Genomic DNA, 21,893 nt, shown 5'->3' on the forward strand with positions numbered 1-21,893 from the left:
TTTGCTTAGTGAGATCCCTGAGAATGAAGGCCATTATAACGGATAAATGAACATGGCTACAATACATTTAAGATAAATAATTCTATTTAAAAAAAAAATGAAACTGAACACACATTTTAACATTGTAATTCATAAAACAGATTTTTTTCTTTTCTTTTTTTAGTGGGACCACTCGAATAAATGAGTGTGGCTTCAATATATTCATTAAAAAAATCAATTGAAAAAAATTAAACTGAACAGAAATTTTAACATTGTAACTCATAAAACAAAAAACACATTGAATGTAATTTTTTCTCAACCTGAATAAACTTTCCACACACACACACACACACACACACACACACACACACACACACACACACACACACACACACACACACACACACACACACACACAAACAAAAAACAATTGGTAAAGTGAGTCCTTCTCGTGTTTATTGATCATTCAGTACTGTGGACAGTATTAACACTGGACCAAATCTCTCCTCTCCTCACATAGCAGCAAAGGTCGTCTGAACACACACAGAAACACACACACACACACCTCTCATCAGAAACACACACAGCTGCCACAGCCTGCCTTCCCTAACACACTCCTGACTCGGATAGTCAGCGAATAAATAACGTTCTCTTTGGATGATGTTATCAGTATTAGATTCATCAGCTGTGGCAACACACACACACACACACACACACATATATATATATATATGGGATTCTGTCTTAGGCTATACATGTACAACAGTAGTTCGTAAAATACATTAAAGTAAAATATGCATGATTAGCAATAGCAGGCCATTATCACAGAATGGCATTACAGAGACATTAAAAACACATAATTATGGCTGGAATGCTATTTCATCTATCCATATCATCCATCCTCTAAATGATATATATGCACCATATTACAAATACATTAACAATATGGCTCACATAACCCCAACATACACACACACACACACACACACACACTTTGAAATGTTGTGAAAGCGAGGAGAGGGTCTGTCGCAGCACCAGGGCTTCACACTGTCCTTTAGCAGCATTATCCATCAGATTATTGCAGGAGCGTCACTCATACACACTCGTGTTGTGATTGTACCAATGAACAGGAGAGATCCTGTAATCCCACACACACACGTCCACGATTCAGCAGCAATAAATGAACGACTTCACTCATTTAGATGACCTCATGGAAGCGGGTCATTCGCCACTACAGATCTACAGGGTTCCTGAAGCTATCAGACACCTTAGCTTTAGCTTTAGCTTGTTTTACAATCGCGTGGACACATTTCTTAACGTCTGAGGAATACTTTTGAACTGCAATGTAAACATGCGTAATGTAACATGAACTGCAGTGAATGTTAAACATGTTATTCTTGTTTTACAAAAGAAATCATTGTGTAATGCTGCCTGTTGTTTAGTGTTTAGTTACAGAGTGTGTTTGTTGGGTGAAACCTTTGCTAGTGTTATAGAATGACTTTTTGTTTTTGTGCATTTTGGATGTGAAATTGACTGAAAGTTGGTTTGGAGAACTGTGTGAAGAGTTTAAAAAGAAAGAAAGATCATAAGTATTGAAGAATGTGCCCTAGCGATTGTAAAAAAAAACTGTAAATGTTGTATATACTTGCTAAAGAGATTTTGCTTGAATTGACCTTTTTTGGCTGAAGCCTCATTTTCTGAGACACTGACAGTTTGATATTTTGTGCAATAAAGCAAAACAACAACAACATTAAAAACAACACTGTATGAAGTGTACCTGTAAAAAATATGACACATATAGCATTGTGTATATATGCTTAAAATCTTCTAAAGGCTAATTATGATATCTAAAGTAATTTATGACAGTTACTTTCACAAAATAAAGGGCATATTATTTTTTCTGAAAGTGCTATTATGAAACATACGCCCCAAATGGGGGTTCTCTGAATGTTTAAGCTTTTAACAACCTTCAACTTCCGACAAACTAAATAAAAAAGACATTTACAGACTCTGTCCAAACAACTACACACACACACACACACACACACACACACACACACACACACACACACACACACGTGTCTCTAGCAGTGTTGGGGAAAGTTACTTTTAAAAGTGACGTGTTACAATATTGTGTTACTCCCTAAAAAGTTACTATTTGCGTTACGTATTTATTTTTTATGGACAGTTATGTGTTACATTACTTTTGCATAACTTTTTCTCACCTGGGCTTGCTGGTTTATTTTGTAATAACAAAAAAAAGTTATATTATTGGCAAATGTAAAGGTATTTTCACAGCAAAAGTGAATTGAATAAGCCTCAGACTGAAGGAAATGCAAATTCACAAGTGTACAGTAGAGGTCAATAAATGGGGGGGGGGGGGGGAATTACTTGCATTACTTTATTTGAAACTCAGATATTTGTAACTCTGAGGGCCCTATTTTAACGATCTAAGCGCATGGTCTAAAGCGCACACTACAAGCGCAGTTTAACGACAGGAAAAATGGTCGGCGCTCCCGGCGCATGGTCTATTAGGGTCGTCCCTATTCTCTTAGTGAGTAATGGGTGTGATAAAATAAACAAACAAACAAACAAGCGGAAAGACTGAACGCTTCTCTAACGAGGAAACGGATCTGCTCGTGCGCGACATTAAAGCTGTGTGTGTGTGTGTGTGAGGTTAAAGCGTGCAAGCACACCATCTATGGGACAAAGTGAGTGTAATAAGCAGAGTGTGTGTGTGTGTGTAATAAACAGAGTGTACGTGCGTTGTGTGACCCGACTATAGGCTCATATTACTAACCCGCTCTTTAAATAGCAAAAACAATACTTTGCCATTGACTTCAGAGCAGGTTTTGTGTTGGTCAATGGCTCAGTCTATTTTGGTAAGGGTCCAACAATGCTCCTGAACACACACGTGGCTCTCAGACCAGCAGCTCATGGGTGCACAGATGAGCGATAATGGATTTGCAATTTAAACAACGTTTAGATGGTCCAGATCACACGGTGGACCTGCGCGGGAACACGTCCACAACGCATCCCTGAAGTGTCGGCAGAGCTTGTGTCCACTAAACTCTCATCGACACGACAGCCATCGCCACTGGTCCTCAACAAACTCGTCTCCATACGCGCGTGATGACGCCGATCTTGAAACAGATAAGAACTGCATAATATAATGTTCCGATACAATCTGACCTCTGACCTGTAATGCTGCCTGAATCATAATCATACACTGTTGGTTCATTGGCCAGAGGAGAACTGAGACTGAGTCTGGTTTCTCACAAGGGTTTTTTCTCCATTCTGTCACTGATGGAGTTTCGGTTCCTTCACTGTCGCCTTTCTTCGCCTTTGTCGTCATTGGGTTTTGGCTCGCTTAGTTGGGGGACATTTCATTTTATATTTAACAATATTAGAACAACATTATTTTCCTGTTATCTCTGTAAAGCTACTTTGAAACAATCTGTATTGTAAAAAGCGCTATATAAATAAAGGTGGCTTGACTTGACAACGTGGCGCAGGACTTGAAAATGAAAACTGCGTTGGCGTGACAAAAAAACTAGCACAAAACTCTTGCGTTGCGTCTGGCACCGGGTGTATGATAGGGCCCAGAGAGTTTTAAATTTAAAAGTAATGCACTACTTTACTCGTTACTTTAAAAAAGTAGTCTGATTATGCTTTACCCCCAACACTGGTCTCTAGAGCAGTGAATCTCAAACCCACACACACACACACACTCATACTGAGGCTTTCCTACTCAACTGCTGCATTCTGGGACAGATCATGTGACCGATCACATCATATCTGTGCGGACTCCCGTTAGTAGCCGACACATTGCGTCACTGGCCATTTGCATAAAGTCGAGTCCCTTGTGTCGCCTCGAATCGCCAACTCTCACTGAAAACGAATGACTTTGCAAAATCGCTGTCAATGCGAAAAACCTTCATTTGATTTAGAGACTAAATCTTCAGCTTATGTTCAGAGAGAAGTCAAGGTGATGTCACAGATTGTATTTTGTAGTTCTATAAGCCGAGACAGCAAAAACTGGTTCATCGTTAGCCTTGATCAGTGCAACAGCCAGCATTCGGGTGGATGAGGTTGAATAAAGTAAGAGAGAGAGTGTGTGTGTGTGATTCTTCATCCTTCTTTCCCTTTGTTGGTGTGAATTGTGAAGCATTCCTGCGCTGGTGTCCTTTGAGGCCCTTACAACGAGCAGCAGCATGAAGGCAGACAGCCATCAAAAAACAAAAAACATAACGAGATGAGCCTTCCTCTCTATAGCTATGAAGGTTTTGGTTGCCTTTGGCTGTAAATAGTTGTGACATGGTCACTAAAACGCTGGTAGTTCAGTACCCAACAGTTCATAAGCCATACAACAAACAAAGAGATGGAAACAACATTAGATCAATGATCTTTTAGCCTTGATGGAACTTCAGCACCGCTAGTGTTAATAATGAGAGGACATTAAAACTATGCACTGTCTCTGTCGGCATTTTGAGAGCTAAACGTCACTGCAAACTGAGCTCTGCTTCTTAATATTCAGTTACAGTAAACACCTCTATAGAACATAAAACGAGTAATGCATCTGTAATCTCTTGAATGAGCAAACCTGTGATACTGTCCTCAAGACTTTTCTTTAGGAATGCACAATATATCAGCCACCATATCGGTATCGGCCGATATATGTTAATTTTTCATGTAATCGTTATCGGCCTAATAAGAAAATATGACCGATATATTAAAGCCGATAAATAATGGTATTATTTCCTACCGCTGAGACATTTCACTGTTCAACATGATGGTTTTGAATTGCTTGAAATATGATTGGAATCACTTTAAAAAAGGAAAATACAGTTATGCGCAGCACAAGTCTGTCATATCGGCTACATAAAATGATTATGGCATAACATTATAATCGTAGGCTTAGGAAATGGATTTTAATTGTGAGACTTGTAATCAGGCCCTCAAAAATTCTATAAAAATTTGGATTTAGATTTATCGGCCAATATATCGGTTATCGGCTTTCAAATATAAAGAGTTATCGGTTACCGGTATCGGCCAAAATGTTCATATCGGAGCATCCCTACTTTCCTTTAAAATGCGGTGTTTTGTAGGACTGTGCTTGTTTGAACTTGATTAAGAGCTAAGTTGATAATAAAAAGTGCACTTTGTTTGTTTCTGAATGTATTTGGGCTACTGGAAGGCTTGGTGGAAGCGAGGCAGGGTGGTGGTTGTATTCAGAGATGGTGGGTGTGTGTAACTGGGAGCGAGTGCATTGCTTTGCGAGTGGGAGATTGTGTGAAGAAGGCTAAGAGGCTCCGGTGTGTCTTGTATGGGCGTGGCCAGAAGCCCCTCCTCTTGGTTGTAAGCCACTCCCAAAGTAGGCCCCGCCCCCTGGCTGTAAGGCAGAAAATTAAACAGTGGAGACAGAAAGTCCAGGGACGACGTCGCCTCTCCAGTCACCGTGGCGGAAGCGCTCAGCTTGGGTGTATCTTCAGCCTGTAGCTCGAGGAGATAGCTTTCGAGCTCCGCCCTTAGTGGCGGTGCTGGTGAGTAAGAAGCATGACCTAGAGGATATCTTAGCGTGAGTGGCCCGGATGCTGGTGAGGATTGAGACTCCATTAAATCGACAGGCTCCGCCTTCACCCTAAGCAGCTCATGAGCGTGGCTTTTCTTAACATGGCGGGTAAGATGATCCTTACGGCCGAATCGCTGAGCGCAATACTGGCACAGAAAGTCCTTGCGTCCCGTATGCACCACCAGGTGGCGTCGCACGTCCTTACGGGTATAAAAGCGCCGTTCGCATTGATCGCACTGATGCCGCTTCTCTTTAGTCGCGGTAGCGCTTTTCCCAGCATGCCCGCGCAGGTGTTCCAGCAGCAGGGGAGTGCTCGGGTACGACTGCAGACACACCTGGCAGGTGAGGTCTCCACGGTGAGCAGCGTGAAGGGCTTGGTGCCTTCGAAAGCCAAGTTTGGTGTTGTAGCTCTTGCCGCATTCCGTGCAGCTGAAAGCCTCCTTGTTGGGGTCGTGTGTGTGGAGGTGGTTCTTCAGGTGATCTTTACGGTGGAACATCTTCTCACAGTAGCTGCACTTGTGGGTCTTTTCTGGCGAGTGTGTGGCCATGTGCCTATGGACACAAATATGCATTAGTGTACACTGACCATAGCAGGAGCTATTCCTTTTGATGACCAAATGTCATATAATAGGGGCTTTCACACCGGGTAATTCTAGGAACTGAGTTCATCGTTCACCTAACCTAGCCACCAGTGTGGTTCCCCGAAAACTAATGGTTCCCTTAGGAACAAAATCCTAGTTACATTTGCACCGCCAGTAGGAACTCTGAAGTGAAGTAAGACACGCTAGTTGTTGTGACCTTTATATTGAAGGTGCACAGACCTTTATCTTGATGGCACTGAGAAAGCCAGAGCCTGAGCTCACAGTGCTCACATTCTCTATGTTCATTAGTTTACGATCTGTCTAACAGTCCTGTCTAATACGTTATTAGATAGAACTGTTATACAAAGAAAGAAGGCAGTATTTGAAAAGTTATTAGCGTTTGCCGTGTGATTGATGTCCATTGTTGCTAGCTGAGCAGAAAAACCCCAAAATTATGTTTCTCTTGGTCCCCTCAAAGTTGCGTTGGATTTTCTCCTCAGTGTAAAGGTTAAAAGGCGCATCTATCACTGTTTTACAAGTTCATAGAGTTAGTTTCTGAAGTAAATATATAGGCTATAATCTTATAAGAGCTTTTTCTTAAGCTGTTTTAAAAATGGCGGGTGCTGGTCAGTGTATCAGTGCACACATAAGACACTGGTAGCTCCTATAGTGCTGGTTTAGACCCAACTCTGAAGTAGGAGGTAAATTAGTTCCTCCAAAAGGAGTTCCTAGAACTAAAATCATTCTTAGTTTCTGCGGTGCGAACATGCCAAAAACCGGGTACTTCAGCCAAATAGTTCTAGAATGAAATTGAGTCTTGGAAAATGTGTTAAGATTTTACGAAGAACTCTATGCAAACATACTAGTTTTATATTGTGAAAGTCTTCACAACACCTTAACATTGACAACACAGAACAAATAACTGGAGAACAGGTGAAAGGAATCATTAATCAAACATACAGGAAACCAGGTAAAATGACAGGGTGCACAGGCAAACTTAATGCCCAGGAGCTGGAGGAGCCAGGAGCAAGAGTAGCCAGGAGCAGGATGGGCTAGGAGCAGGAGAAGCCAGGAGGAGGAGGAACCAGGAGCAGGAGGAGCCAGGAGCAGGAGGAGTTAAGAGCAGGAGGAGCTAAGAGCAGGAGGAGCCAGAAGCAGGAGTAGCCAGGAGCAGGAGAAGCCAGGAGAAGGAGGAGCCAGGAGCAGGAGGAGCTAGGAGCAGGAGGAGCCAGGACCAGGAGATGCCAGGAGCAGGAGTAGTCAGGAGGAGCCAGGAGCAGAAGGAGCCAAGAGCAGGAGGAGCCAAGAGCAGGAGGAGACAGGAGCAGGAGGAGACAGGAGCAGGAAGACAGCAAGATGATCCAAGGCAAGGTCGCAGGAGGGGGGAGCCATGGTGGAGGCCTAAGAGGAGGGACCAGGGACGCGATCTCCTGTGACAGAGCCGGCCGTCAATAATATCCATTGGAGCCAAGGAGACAAAGATCCAGGGTGACAGCGCAGGTCTAGAGGGCCAAGGTGCAGTTGACGGTTCTCGGGACAGAGGCAGAGGCGGGGACCTGGAAGACCGCGGTGGAGTAGGAGCAACCGAGAACAACGGCAGAGACTTAGGGATGGCGGAACCGAAGGTCCGTAGGGATGGAGGGCTGAGGCATAGCCGGAGGCCAGGAATTCCGTTGTGGAAACAGGGTGACGCCTGACCAAGGTGAAGATGGAGGGACGAAGGAGCCAGTGGGATGAGGGACCCCGGTTGAGACGAGGGAGCATGGAGCCAAGGTGGAACTGAAGGGCCGGAGGCCCGAGGTGGAGTCTGGTGCTCAGTGGCTGGAGGCAGAGAGAGGGGTTCCTCACACCAAGATGTAGCCGGGGACTGGAAGATTTGAGGCGGATCCACACCACCAGATGGAACTGAGCATAAGCCGAGGGACTGACAGAAAAACAGCGGTGACAGGTTTTGGGGAACTGGCTGGCTTTGGTAGAGGAGGTGGGAGAGGAAGAGTGGGAGGGATCACAGGGTGCGAAGACAACATGGGGCTGGGGTGTGTTCCCCGTACAACGCCATAACTCTGTGCTTCACTACCATAGTATAATGCATCGTTGAAGAAGTCAACTAGCTAGTCACGACTGTTTCCCGGAACCTTATTGTCGCAAATTGGCCGTTCAACCACGTTGGTTAATAATGTCACACACATAGGGGAGTAATAACTATTTTTAATTAATCTGTTTGAGATCGAATTAATACTAGATGTTTTGCTATAATTAAGAACATGGCATCTGAGGACTTTTTCTCAGTTATTTTGCTTAATTTACGGATTGACACTTACAAAAATGACACTTTAAACATCTTGACAAACTAACAGACTTAAATGACATTTGTATGTATTTTAAATTAAAGATATAGATTGTACTGAATGTCAGCTTACTCAAGATTAGGATTTATTGAGTACACATGTCATGCAAACATGAAACTCTGCTTCTAACCACAGGTTGAGAGCTGTCGTTCCAAACACACAACGATGCTGTTTGCGATGCTGTTTGCGAATGTTCGTTGGAATGATGGTTTCGGGAAACAAAGACTTGTTGAACTGCTGATAAATACGGAACTTGTGACCTTACTGGTCTAACGATGCTTTTGGGAAACGCACCCCACGACGGGACCAGTGTAGAAACAGGAGACTCGGCTAGGCGGAACCAGCGGTGATGGGAGATTAAGGGAATATATCACAAGCAGAGGCCAGTAGCAGCTCAGCATCAGTGGCGGGAGTGTGGGCGGGGCTCCATTCCATGCCCTCGAATACCACAAGAACTACCTCTGGAATAGGCGTTGTTGCCGGCTCGCGCACCTAGTCACGTCGTTGGGCTCCGGCTCCGGGATGGAGTACGGCTCAGGTTGGTCTTTTGGCTCGTTGTCCGAGGCAGGCTCTGGCTCCGTGTCTGGGGCTGGAGTGGGGCTGGAGTCATGAATGCAGCAAAGTTGTCCTCCCTCATAAGGACCACTCCCTGGGAGGCGTGCCCTGAACGAGCGAGCGGTCGGGAGAGTGCGTTTGGTGTCCAGGGAGTGGTTTTTCTGCTCCAGGCTCAACAGGAAAACAGAAGGAAGGTCCATGGTGATGGAGAGGGGGGGGGGGTGTATGGAATAAAAAATGCAGCAAAAATACTGAATTTGGTTCTGTGTTTTGTAATGGGCTGTTATATCTAATGAAGGGCAAGACAGGAATAATCCAAGGAAACAGTGTTTAATTCAAAAATACAGGAACACTCAGGGAAACTGACTTCATAGCACCTTAACATTGAGGACACCGAACAAAGAGCTGAATAAAGACAGGACTTAAATACACAGAAGAACAAAAGAGCTATTATTTGGAGAAAAGGAGAAAGTAGAGAAGAGAAGAAAGTCCCCCTGCGGTGAAAACCCATCTTTTAATGTTGTTTATACGTCTATGTGGTGTTTTTAATATGCTTTACGACAAACCATGCGTAAATTCATAAGTCGACAGCATTGCTGAGTATTTTCTCCTTAAAACTGCAGTGAACCAAAGACACACTCCCAAACACGGTTTGAAATCGCTGGTGTTTCTGACGTCACAAACTACCTTGTAACCAATCAGATCAACGTGTGATCATCAACGAGTGGATCTCTGAGTGAGTGAGTGATGAGTGGAGGCGTGTTGTAATATAGTAATTTGCCAATAGGTGTCACTGTTGTATTGTGCCATCTAGTGTGCTGGTACAGTTCTATTCTTCTTCTTCTTCGTTGCTTTTATCTCTCGTTACTTCCGTAATAAAAAAGCACGTGAAAATTCAATAGGTTATGGGCCTAGATCTTCGCTAAAGCAAAGAAGAGGTACTTTTTACACAGGATTTTTTTTTGTTGTTGTGTGAAATAGACAGTGTTCTGGAACTCACAATGGAGGATAAACTGTTTATTGAAAAGCTGAGTGGGCCAGAGAACTGGGCAACGTGGAAATTTCAAATGGAACATTTGATGAAAGCTAAAGGACTATGGGGCATGGGGATGGAGACTGACAACGTGGCAGAAGGAGCAAATGCACAGGCAAGAGCAGATTTTGAAAAACGAAAGGAAAAAGCGTTTTCTGTGTTGGTGCTAAATGTGAGTATGCCTCAGTTGTACCTGATAACAAGCTGTAAGACCCCTAAGGAAGTGTGGAACACACTAAAAGGACATTTTGAGAGAGACACTCTTGCTAACAAGCTGTTTCTGAAAAAAAAAATACTTCAGATGTGAAATGAAGGAAGGAGAAAACATAACTGAACATTTGAAACGAATGAAGGAGTTAACTGACCAGCTAGGGGCAAAAGGTGCAGTGATTGAAGAGGAGTACCAGATTGTAACACTCCTGGGCAGCTTGCCTCCAATCTATGCTACAATTGTCACTGCACTGGAAACTAAGTTGGACAGTTTAACGGTGCAGTTTGTTCAGCAAGCATTAATAAATGAAGAACAAAAACAAATGTCTGCTGATGTTAACTATAGCGGTGCTATGTCCAGTGGTGCTTTATCCGGTGGTGCATCAGCAATGTCAACACAAGTTCGTAGTGATATGCAGGCTAACTCCAAGGCAATAAGAGCTGACAGACCTGGCTCATGGAGATGTTACAAGTGTGGGAAAGAAGGACATATCAAGCGTGACTGTCCAAGTAAGAAAAAACAGACTAAAACACACAAAGCTAAAAATGTAACATGTGACCATGATGAAGATTTGTCTGAAAGTGCCTTCATCGCCAGAGAGGCAAATCAGGATAAGATGACACAACAGGTCGAGTGGTTGATCGACTCTGGAGCCTCAAAGCACATGACGTGTCATGAAGAAATTCTCAAAGACTACCAGCAATTTCCAAAAGCACAGTCTGTGAAACTTGGTGATGGCAGAGTGGTTGACGCTCTAGGAGTTGGTAATGTTAAACTGAGAATGACATTAAAAATCAGTGATGTAAAAAATGTCACAATGTTTGATGTGCTGTATGTTCCAAAGTTATCCGGGAATCTCTTCTCAGTGGGAGCTGCTGTCAAAAAAGGAAATACAGTGCAGTTCAAGAAGTCTCGCTGTTACATCCGTAATAAAAATGGAAATCTCAGAGGAATGGGAACACAAAGATCTGATGGATTGTATCAGCTGGATGTAGATGGAAGTTTGCCCGCCTGTCACTGTGCATCAAGTGCATTAATAGCAACCAGTTTGTGGCATCAGCGACTGGGTCACACCACTAAGTTGAAGGAACTAAAAAAAATGGTGAATGGAGTGGACTTTCCTGAAGAGGAAGAAGTTCCTTTCTGTGAAGCATGTGTGGAAGGCAAGCTGTCTAGGAAGCCACATAAGCCAGTAGGAGAAATCCGTTCCAAAAGTAACCTACAGTTGGTTCATAGTGATGTCTGCGGTCCCATGCAGACTGAATCTATAGGTGGATCAAAGTACTTTGTGACTTTTATTGATGATTATTCTAGATGTTGCAAGGTGTGCTTAATGAAATAGAAGAGTGAAGTTCTTTCCAAATCTAGCCCATTGAGAAAATCTTATCCAATGAGTGCGGACAGAAAATAGCAAGACTAAGAACGGATAATGGTGGGGAATACACATCCAAAGAATTTCAAGAATACTTGAAGGCTCAAGGTATCCACCATGAGACAACTGTACCTCACAGACCTCAGGAAAATGGTGTTGCAGAAAGAAAAAATAGGACATTAATTGAAGCAGCGAGAACCATGCTCTCTCACGCTAAATTAACAAAGTCGTACTGGGCAGAGGCTGTAGCAACTGCAGCTTACATACAGAACAGACTTCCCACATCTGTTCTTAAACAAGTGACGCCCTACCAGAGATGGTGCGACAAACAGCCAAATATGAGTCACATGAAACTGTTTGGTTAAGTAGCTTATCCACATGTCCCAGACACAGAAAGAAGTAAACTGGACAAGAAGGCTGTGAAGCTTCGCTTCGTGGGATATGCCAACAATGCCAAATGCTATTGCTTGTACGACGAAAAAAAAAGAAAGATTCTTATTCGTTGGGATGTGATCTTCAATGAGTCAGACTTTGATTTGAAGCAAGAAGTGGACATTTCTTGTTCGGAGAACAAAGTTGTCATGAAAACTGACGAGAGAACACCAATCGATGCTACTGTCGATCAAACTGCTAGAGAAGGTGGCAGAATCAGAAAACCACCTAAGAGATATGGTTATGATGAGTTTGCCTACCTGGTAACTGTTGATCATTATGCTAGTGTTTGTCGTGTTGCAGAACCAAGCACACTGAAAGAGGCAATGCTGAGTCCTAATGCAAAGGAATGGCAGAAGGCGGCTGACTTGGAATATGAATCACTGCGGGAAAATTAGACGTGGGATTTAGTGAAATTACCAAAGGATCAAAATCAAAGTGACGGACAAGTGGAGAGATACAAGTGCAGACTTGTCGCTAAGGGTTACTCACAGAAGTATGGTGCTGACTACGATGAAACTTTTTCACCCGTGGTACGTTTTAGCTCAATTCGTACATTGTTGTCCTTCGCTGTCCACAATAACATGCATGTGCATCAGATGGATGTGGTAACCGCATTTCTAAATGGACACCTGGATGAGGAGATCTATATGGAGCAACCAGAGGGATACATCAGACCAGGGGAGGAAAATTTGGTGTGAAAGCTGAAGAAGTCATTATATGGACTGAAGCAGTCCCCTCGCTGCTGGAGCAAAACTTTCACAGAGTTCATGAAAAACATTGGTTTCAAACAGAGTACATCAGACCCGTGTGTGTTTGTGAGATCTCGACAGGAGCTGGAGATATTAGCTGTGTATGTTGATGATCTAATTCTGATCACAGAGTCGATGGAAAGCATGAAAGAGCTGAAACTCGCACTTAACAAGCGCTACAAGATGAAGGGCATGAGATAACTGTCCTATATCTTGGGAATCTCTGTCATCCAAGACAAAGAAAAAAACAGTGTGTTCCTTCATCAGAACCATTACATTGAAGCCATTCTTCAAAAGTATGGTATGCATGATGCATATCCCATTGCATCTTCAGCAGATGCAAATGTAAAGCTAAAGAGGAATGATGGTGTCAGCAAGGCTCTGAACCCAAGTGCTTACCAGTCTACGGTAGGTAGCCTACTGTATGCTGCGATGGCCACACGACCTGACATAGCACAAGCATTGAGCGTTGTATCAAAGTTCAATGCAAATCCAAGTGTTTCATATCTGACTGCGGTGAAGAGAATTCTACGGTACTTGAAGGGAACACTGAATCTCGCACTCAAGTATGAGCGGTCAGAGTCTGGAGCTTTGGTCGGTTTCTCAGATGCTGACTGGGCTGGAGACCAGGACGATCGTCGCTCTACAACCGGTAATGTGTTCTTACTGGGTGGAGGAGCGGTGAGTTGGCTCAGCAAGAAACAGTCAACTGTTGCTCTTTCAACAGCGGAGGCTGAGTATGTTGCACTTAGTCAAGCAGCTCAGGAATGTGTCTGGCTTAGACGACTTCTGAGTGATCTTGGAATGGATGCTACTCGTGTGGTGATCCTGGAGGACAACCAAGGATCCATTGCAATCGCAAAGAATCCAGTTGATCATTCAAGAACCAAGCACATTGACATTCGCTAGCATTACATTCGAGAATGTGTGCAGAATGGACAAATACAACTGCAATACTGTACCACAGATGACCTGAAGGCAGACATCTTTACCAAGCCATTGGTGAGACAGAAGTTTGAGTGTTTCAGGAGTGAGATTGGACATTGTTTCATTTAATCCTGTTTTAGTCTGATCTTAAATGGGCTAGACTGTTAACTATGTTACAGTGTAAAACTATTAACATGGAAAAAGGACTACAGGAAATTTTTTTTTTTTTTAATATAAGAAATTCTTTTACTAAGAAATGGCTTAGAATTTACCCATTGTAAAATTAAGTGGGAGTGTTGTAATATAGTAATTTGCCAATAGGTGTCAGTGTTGTATTGTGCCATCTACTGTGCTGCTACAGTTCTATTATTTTTCTTCTTCGTTGCTTTTATCTCTCGTTGTTATTTCCGTAATAAAAAAGCACGTGAAAATTCAATAAGGCGGGGCTCATTTGCATATGCATAGAACCATGTACACTAAATGAGGCAAGGGTGTCGAGTTACATTCAAGCTATTTTAAGGCATGATGAATTTTTTTCAATAATTTTTAAAAAAATATATCATTCTGTTGAGTTTTAAGGAAAATTAAATGTAGTGTCAAAAGAAAGTTTATCTACTCGCATATGTGCAAATTCAGAGAGAGTGGGTTTGCATCAGAGACCTATAATGGGCATTAAATTGTTTGTTAGAATACAAGTACCTACCGTAGGAGTTTATACTTTGAGACGAAGGCCTTGGTGCAATCAGTGTGTGTGCAGCGATACGGCCTTTCCCCCGTGTGGGAGTACGAGTGTACCTTCAGCTTCTCCAAGCTGTTGAAGGCCTTCTCGCACAACTGACAGGAGAAGTTCTTCCTTGCTTTCCCCTCTACTCTCCTCTTCCTCACTCGACAGTGTTCTGCCGCGTCGTTGGGAGATACTGTTGCCATGGCAACCTAGCGACAGCAAGCCATGCGTTGGACACGAGCGATACGTCCCGGCACAGAGAGCGCGTAAAAGCCCAAATCGTCAACACAGCAGAGACGTAAGGCCCTGAGAAATAGATAGCAACAAAAACAAACATTAAAAAAATACACTTTACAGATTTTACAGCTTTTTCTGAAGCCAAAAACCCATATAATAACAATAACTTACCATTTAATATATACATTAGCTAAAACTACATGAGTAAAGTTTGATGACATAACTTTGAAAAGCTTGAAGTTTGAAGATTTTATTCACTCAATAAAACGTTGTTAACATGTTCTAGCACATTGCTAACATGTTTTAGCAAGTTGCTAACATGTTTTTCCATGATTATCACATTGCTAGTATGTTTTTAGCATGAAATAGCACTTTGCTAACACGTTTCTAGCATGATTTAACAAATTGCAACCATGTTTCTAGCATGAATTAGCACATTGCTAGTAGCCTGTTTTAACATGTTGCTAGCATTAATTGGCACAATCACTGAATAATAACAGTGCCATGCCATTGTAGTATGCAACGTAAACCACTTGTAAGCTGATGTATTTGTAAAGTGTAAATTCTGTGACGACAGTGATACGCTGCATTAATATAAAAATAAACAAAACATGCAATAAATACACGCCTAACATAGAATTCAAAACAATACAGGATATGTGTTGTGTAAAAGGAGAAGCTTCTTTCTGCATTACATGTAGGAATAACTCAGATCAGGCAAATGCTGTCAGTGGAATATTTTTTATCCAATTTTTTAATGTCATTCTTTTAAGGTACGTTTACATTATAGTAGATCGTTGTCATGTAAAAGTACCTTAAAAGAATGACATTAAAAAATTGTTTTTCTACTTCGTTTTCCGCGTACAGACGACAACATTGTCAAAATGATCCCCGTTCACACGGATTCGCGAGAACTGTTAAAAACGCTTTTATTCTGCCTCCAGGCCAGTAGATGGCGATGTCACTTTGTAAAGAAACACTAGAGTGAATACGTAACATGCAAGCGCATGAAAAACCCCTAAGGGGCATTTTACACAACACCGTTTTCAAGTAAAAACTTTTTATATGTTCATTTACACGACATCAGCGTTTTCAGGTGTGAAAATGTACGATTTTGAAAACTATACGTTATCATCGCCGTATAAACTACAAAAACGGAAATTTGTGAAGACGGTGACGTCATGCGTATTACATATTCAGTCTATAGGCGAGTAGTGTTTATTTACACTGTGACATCGCCACCCACCCGCCCTGGCAGCGTTTTAATCGTTTTCATGGATCCGTGTGAACGGAGATCGTTTTGACTCCGTTGTCGTCTGTACGAGAAAAACTCAAACGTTTCGTTTTTGGTACATCGTTGTGGTGTAAACGACCCCTCAGAATCTAGTAAAACTCTTTAATAACCGCAGCAGTGTTTCGCCTTCTCGTTTACAAAGCCTTGGGATTGCATTCACTTTATCTCAAAAACTCATAATAGTTTGACACGTTTTTAATGCTATGCAAACCCCTCACTTCACACAACTCATTCCATGTGCGTCTTTACTAGGCTATTCCAGCTGAATATTGGCACTGAAAAGTCAAAGGGCAAATGCCAATTTAAAGCTTTAATGTTTAATGAAACACCAGCCAGAATAAATGTTTTCTCCTTTATAACTGTTCCATGCTGGATTAGTCACTCTCTAACAACCCTGTAAATATTTAAACATTCTTTAAAAAAACAAAACATTTTTTTTAAACCAGTTAAATTATTCTGGTATGCCTTTTAACATCCAATCAGCTCTTCCACTTCTATGATTCTTGCAAATATGCAAAATTACTTAATGGCATCAAAATTTTAGTATTTCAATGTTGGCAATGCTTACTAGGCTAATTAAATGGCTAATATATTTAAGGCAAGGCAAGTTTATTAAGGCAAGTTTCATACACTATGGCAATTCAAAGTGCTTTACAGAAAGGGATTGAAATAATCCCAAAATAAAAGCAAGGAAAATTAAAACAGTTATAAAAGAAATTTAAATATGATGCAGTTATAAAATGAATTTAGCTTAAAGTACTATATATTTAGGTATTACAGAACAATATTAAAATAAAACATTTCTGGTCTGTAGTACAGTTATGTAAAAATAATAATAATAAAAATAAAATATATTTATATACTGTATTGCATTTTAGATATCTTTGGGCAATATTACTAATGCCTACAGAGTTTCATCATTTAGTTACACATAATTTTTGATGCATCTCAGTAAGAAATAATCCATACAAGAGAAGAACTGTCAGAAACCTCAATAGCTACCTGATTAAATTGTGATTGAGCAGATTTAAATTATACCAAATAAAACATTTTGTTCTCAGCTAAAATTACGCAAAAAAACAAAAACAAAACATAAAACAATCTACTTTGATTTAAATAACTAAGCTTCAAAGTCATATTTCTGCACCAAATCTTATTTGTAAAACAAACACGGAAAGGAACATGTAGCCTGTAATTATCCAGTCGTTTTACCCTAAAACACGACACAATAAAATATTCAAAATATACAGGTGAAACACCTGTAAAATAGCCTTCACATTTATAAACTATATTGTGCTCTATTTTTACCGACTTATTTGTTTACAGTGATTTCTGTCCAACAATCAGTTCACCTTTTAGACAACCAACCGAAATCAAACAACAATTATGAGTTCTAAATGTGTGAATATGATCTGTTATGATGCTAAATCTCTTTCTGCGACACCAGTTCTGCGCGGGAAACCTCTGACGTGTTCTATCGTTGAAGGACCGCGAACTTTCTTCCACTCGCAGCAACAGAAGAAGAACATCCGTAACAACTGCGCGGTAAACCCGGTAAACCCGTTGACCCCCTTCGGGGGGGGGGGGGGGGGGGGGGGGGGGGTTTGGGGGGTTTGGGGGGGAGATGGGAATCATACTACCCACCATATACTACTATACACACACACACACACACACACACATCAAATAAACATTGAAACGACTGCACATTAAAAATAGACTTTTTCCCGATTTTAACAGTTCGATCATGTATTTTGCGCGGAATGCCGCACGAGCGCCAATCATCATCATCACATGCACGAGCATATTAAACTATTGATCGTAAGCTATACAGTAAATCTGCGCTGAGATTCTGCAGAAACGCACCACACCCGCGTCCAATAACAACTTATAACTCTGATATTATATATGACTGACATCCCAGTGTCAATCAAAACTCATTAAATTATTATTATGTGCTTTAATGTTTATGATCCACCAATCACATCCTGATCACAGTGGCACTTTCTGTCAGAGCGGATCTCTAGATGAACTCAGCATCTCATAATTAGTAAGTCCTTCACTTCTCCCACCATTTTGGTTGTTTGCGATATTGACAAGCAGCTTCTCTCGCTATAGTGACTCAATGACACCCCTAATATAGTCAATAAACACACTGACCGCGACGCACACACTGCGAACTGTGTCGAAATTAAACAGCGTGTTTATTAAACACGGAAAGGTCCTTGTATCACAAATCCTGTCAGAATTTTCGCGCGGCGCGCATTTTAGCGTTTAAACACGCGCGTGAGTTCGCCACGCTATCCCGTCCTTATTATTCCCAGAGAAAACAAAATGTTCAAAAACTTTTTGCAACTTTTTACAACTACTTATCTGTTTATTGACATTAGTCCGCGCGTCAAGTGACTTGACAGAAACAAACACCAGAATAATGTTCGATCTTCTGTATAATTCAGTCTTTCGTTGCTGTTCTCTTCAGTTTCAGACTCTGCGCTGATTAACACAAAACTTTTTTTCCCCTCTAGCTCTCCCCTCTCTCATAATTTGAATAACCCCGATATTTTAATTAAAGAACGCCGTAACAATTTTCTTAATATGCGTAAAACTCACCATAGGAGCGTTAACATCCTTTCTAGGGTGTTTTTCTTGACTTTCAACTATTTCCCGGATTTTTAATAATTTTTTTCTCATATTTTTTGCTAGACGCGGCGGGCCTAAAAATTGTTTGCTTTCGCCTCTTTCCAGCAGCCATTGTGTGTATGCGCTGCGATGCAACCAACCCCAGCTCAGGCCACGCCCACCGATACGCCCTCCTCCCTCGCGCTCGTGATTTGTGTAACAAACTGTCATTTTCAGATTTCACCGCCACTGACTTTCCCCTTCAGAAAATCTAAAATTTAGCACTCGTCGGTGGTTCTGTCAATCGCTGCCACTTCGTTCAAATATCTGTTTAATCAATAGGCGGGTAAAACAGTTATCTTCTGATCCCATTGGATGGAAGAGGTGACAATACACGCGACCAATACCGGTGACGCTTTCCTTCCTGCAGTTTGATTGGTCGTCGACGCCTGTCAATCAGCTACAAATAGTTAGGTTGAGTTGTGTTGTTGTGACAGACGTTACGTGCGTCTCTGACATGACATGAGGGAAGGTTGAGTGTTCTTGTGCGACAAAAATGTAAGTATTTGCGACGTTAAACTTACTGTTTTCATGACAAACACAGCTTGTGGTTTGCTATAAAGCGTGTTCCTTTTGATTTCTAATTCAGTAGAAGTTATACGTCGCGTTAAATTTAAGCTGGGCTAAATCACCGGTCCTCTGTATACTAACGTTAGTTTGAATGACTGAGATTGATGTTTGTTTTGAAGCGATTTAAGGCACGACTAAGTGCTCACTATGGTGTTTAATTCTGAGGCGTTTATTGTATGCGTGGAGATCTAAATTCGTTTTCTTTATACGTTATGACGTAAAGTATCAATACCGTTTAAATGACGTCATCTCATACTTTTTAATTATGCAAAAATACATTGTTTACCGAAAACAATGAAATGTATATTTGAAAGGTTTAATATGTAATTTTCACAGTATTTGCGTTGTTGGCAAATATAATTTATTCTATAATGTTCGCTAGTACCGGATATAAACTTAACTTGATTATGACTTCCTGAACATTATTGATTATTGATTTCTTGATTTTGACTTTCTGTTTCCCTTCAGGAAATGATCTTGAATGAGTATTTGACCTTCTTTATAGTGAACTCGTTTATCTAGACTCAGGGTTTCCCCTAGGGGTCTGTGAGGGAACTGCGGGAGAATATAAAAAGCTAATAATTCATTAATTCAATGGAATGTAAAATTAAAGTAAAGAAATAAAGCGCCACAATTAATAGACACAGTTTTCCTATGAGATTGTCGTATTTGCATTTGAAATAGAATCACACTTATCGAAATAATTGCAATACTGTATGTCATGCACTTATTTAAGTAAAATACTTCTATTAGTATTTTTTTTATTTGATTTAAAAAGGTTTATCAAATATAAATCAAGTAATGAAGATCATAGACATAATACAAAATAAAAAACATTAAGCTAAACTTGAAATTATGAATTCGTACATGTATAAATATAATTTATGAATGAGTGTACATGTTCGTTAAATAATGAAATATATACATAGAAAAAGACATGCCTATGTAAACATTGCATTTTTATTAAATATACATAAACATTCATTAAACTTAAACAACGAAACTCCTTTCTAAACGGAAAAAAAGAACATTGTCTCAATTACCTTTATTTAAAATTATATTTTGCTATCATTGAAGTTCAGATTTACATGTGCAGTTCTTAAATACTTGTCTTGGTTTAATAAAGCAGCTGTAACTTTTGAAACAGGCTTGGTAACGTTATTTGTTGTTCTGAAATCAGAATGATCGACAACAATCCTGAACTAGATGATAAAGTTCACAGAAATACTTTAAGTTGGCTTGAAAAAGCCTAGCCAGAAAGTTTTAAAATGTTCCAGCACGGTTTAACATTATTTACCATGTTTCTAGTATGGGTTACCACATTGCTAGCATGATTTAGCATGTTTTAACATGACCATGGATGGATCGATCATCAAGATTAGTAAGAAAGAAGGATTAGTTAGAAAGAAAGAAAAGTTAGAAAGAAAGAAAAGCTAGAAAGAAAGACTGATTAGTACGAAAAAAAGGAAGAATGAAAGATTAGTTCTAAATAAAAAAATAGAAAGAAAGAAGTTAGAAAGACAGAAATGTTAGAAAGAAAAAGATTAGTTAAAAAGAAAGAAAGAATAGTAAGAAAGAAGAACGAAAGATTAGTTAGAAATAAAAAATTAGAAAGAAAGAGAAGTTAGAAATAAAGAAATTTAGAAATAAATAAAGATTAGTTAGAAAGAAAGAAGGAAAGAAGGAACATTTTGAAAGAAAGAAAGAAAGATTAGTTAGATGGTGAAGTAGGCTCTCTCTCTCCCTCTCTCTCCCTCTCTCTCTGTGTCTCTCTCTCTCTCTCTCTCTCTCCTCTCTCTCTCTCTCTCTCTCTCTCTCTCTCTCTCCCTCTCTCTCTGTGTCTCTCTCTCTCTCTCTCTCTCTCTGTCTCTCTCTCTCTCTCTCTCTCTGTCTCTCTCTCCTCTCTCCCTTCTCTCTCTCTCCCTCTCTCTCTGTGTCTCTCTCTCTCCCTCTCTCTCTCTGTGTCTCTCTCTCTCTCTCTCTCTCTCTCTTCCTCTCTCTCTCTCTCCCTCTCTCTCTCTGTGTCTCTCTCTCTCTCTCTCTGTGTCTCTCTCTCTCTCTCTCTCTCTCTCTGTGTCTCTCTCTCTCCCTCTCTCTCTCTGTCTCTCTCTCTCTCTCTCTCTCTCTCTCTCTCTCTCTCTCTCTCCTCTCTCTCTGTGTCTCTCTCTCCCTCTCTCTCTGTGTCTCTCTCTCTCTCTCTCTCTCTCTCTCTCCCTCTCTCTCTGTCTCTCTCTCTCTCTCTCTGTGTCTCTCTCTCTCCCTCTCTCTCTGTGTCTCTCTCTCTCTCTCTCTCTCTCTCTCTTCTCTCTCTCTCTCTCTCTCTCTCTCTCTCTCTCTCTCTCTCTCTCTCTCTCTCTCTCTCTCTGTGTCTCTCTCTCTCTCTCTCTGTGTCTCTCTCTCCCCTCTCTCTCTGTGTCTCTCTCTCTCTCTTCCCTCTCTCTCTCTTCTCTCTCTCCCCTCTCTCTCTGTGTCTCTCTCCTCCTCTCTCTCTGTGTCTCTCTCTCTCTCTCTCTCTCTTCTCTCTCTCCCTCTCTCCTCTGTGTCTCTCTCTCTCTCTCTCTCTGTCTCTCCTCTCTCTCTCTCTCTCTGTGTCTCTCTCTCTCTCTCTCTGTCTCTCTCTCCCTTCT

The 21,893-nt window shown here is 41.1% G+C and overlaps 1 protein-coding gene across 1 annotated transcript; it reads right to left on the minus strand.

Moving 5' to 3' along the window:
- Positions 1–413: 413 nt before the first annotated feature.
- LOC143702836 (zinc finger protein PLAG1-like) lies at positions 414–18,791 on the minus strand. Its single transcript, XM_077196730.1, has 3 exons — positions 18,628–18,791; positions 14,466–14,792; positions 414–6,103 (listed from the first exon to the last, which is right to left on the minus strand). The coding sequence occupies exons 2-3, from the start codon at positions 14,687–14,689 to the stop codon at positions 5,167–5,169; spliced, it is 1,161 nt and encodes a 386-aa protein (XP_077052845.1). The 5' UTR covers positions 14,690–14,792; positions 18,628–18,791; the 3' UTR covers positions 414–5,166.
- Between the last annotated feature and the right edge of the window lie 3,102 nt (positions 18,792–21,893).

This window comes from Siphateles boraxobius, unplaced genomic scaffold (genome assembly GCF_051911475.1).
Source record: "Siphateles boraxobius isolate OS27281-9 unplaced genomic scaffold, OSU_SipBor_1 351, whole genome shotgun sequence".
Taxonomy (NCBI): domain Eukaryota; kingdom Metazoa; phylum Chordata; class Actinopteri; order Cypriniformes; family Leuciscidae; genus Siphateles; species Siphateles boraxobius.

What these genes read in the sequence shown, in the direction of transcription:
- LOC143702836 (XM_077196730.1), bottom strand. Translation starts at nt 14,689, where the DNA reads ATGGCAACAGTATCTCCCAACGACGCGGCAGAACACTGTCGAGTGAGG. An exon ending in TCAAAGTATAAACTCCTACG is followed by an intron (nt 6,104 to 14,465) that starts GTAGGTACTTGT and finishes TTGTGTCCATAG; the next exon opens with GCACATGGCCACACACTCGC.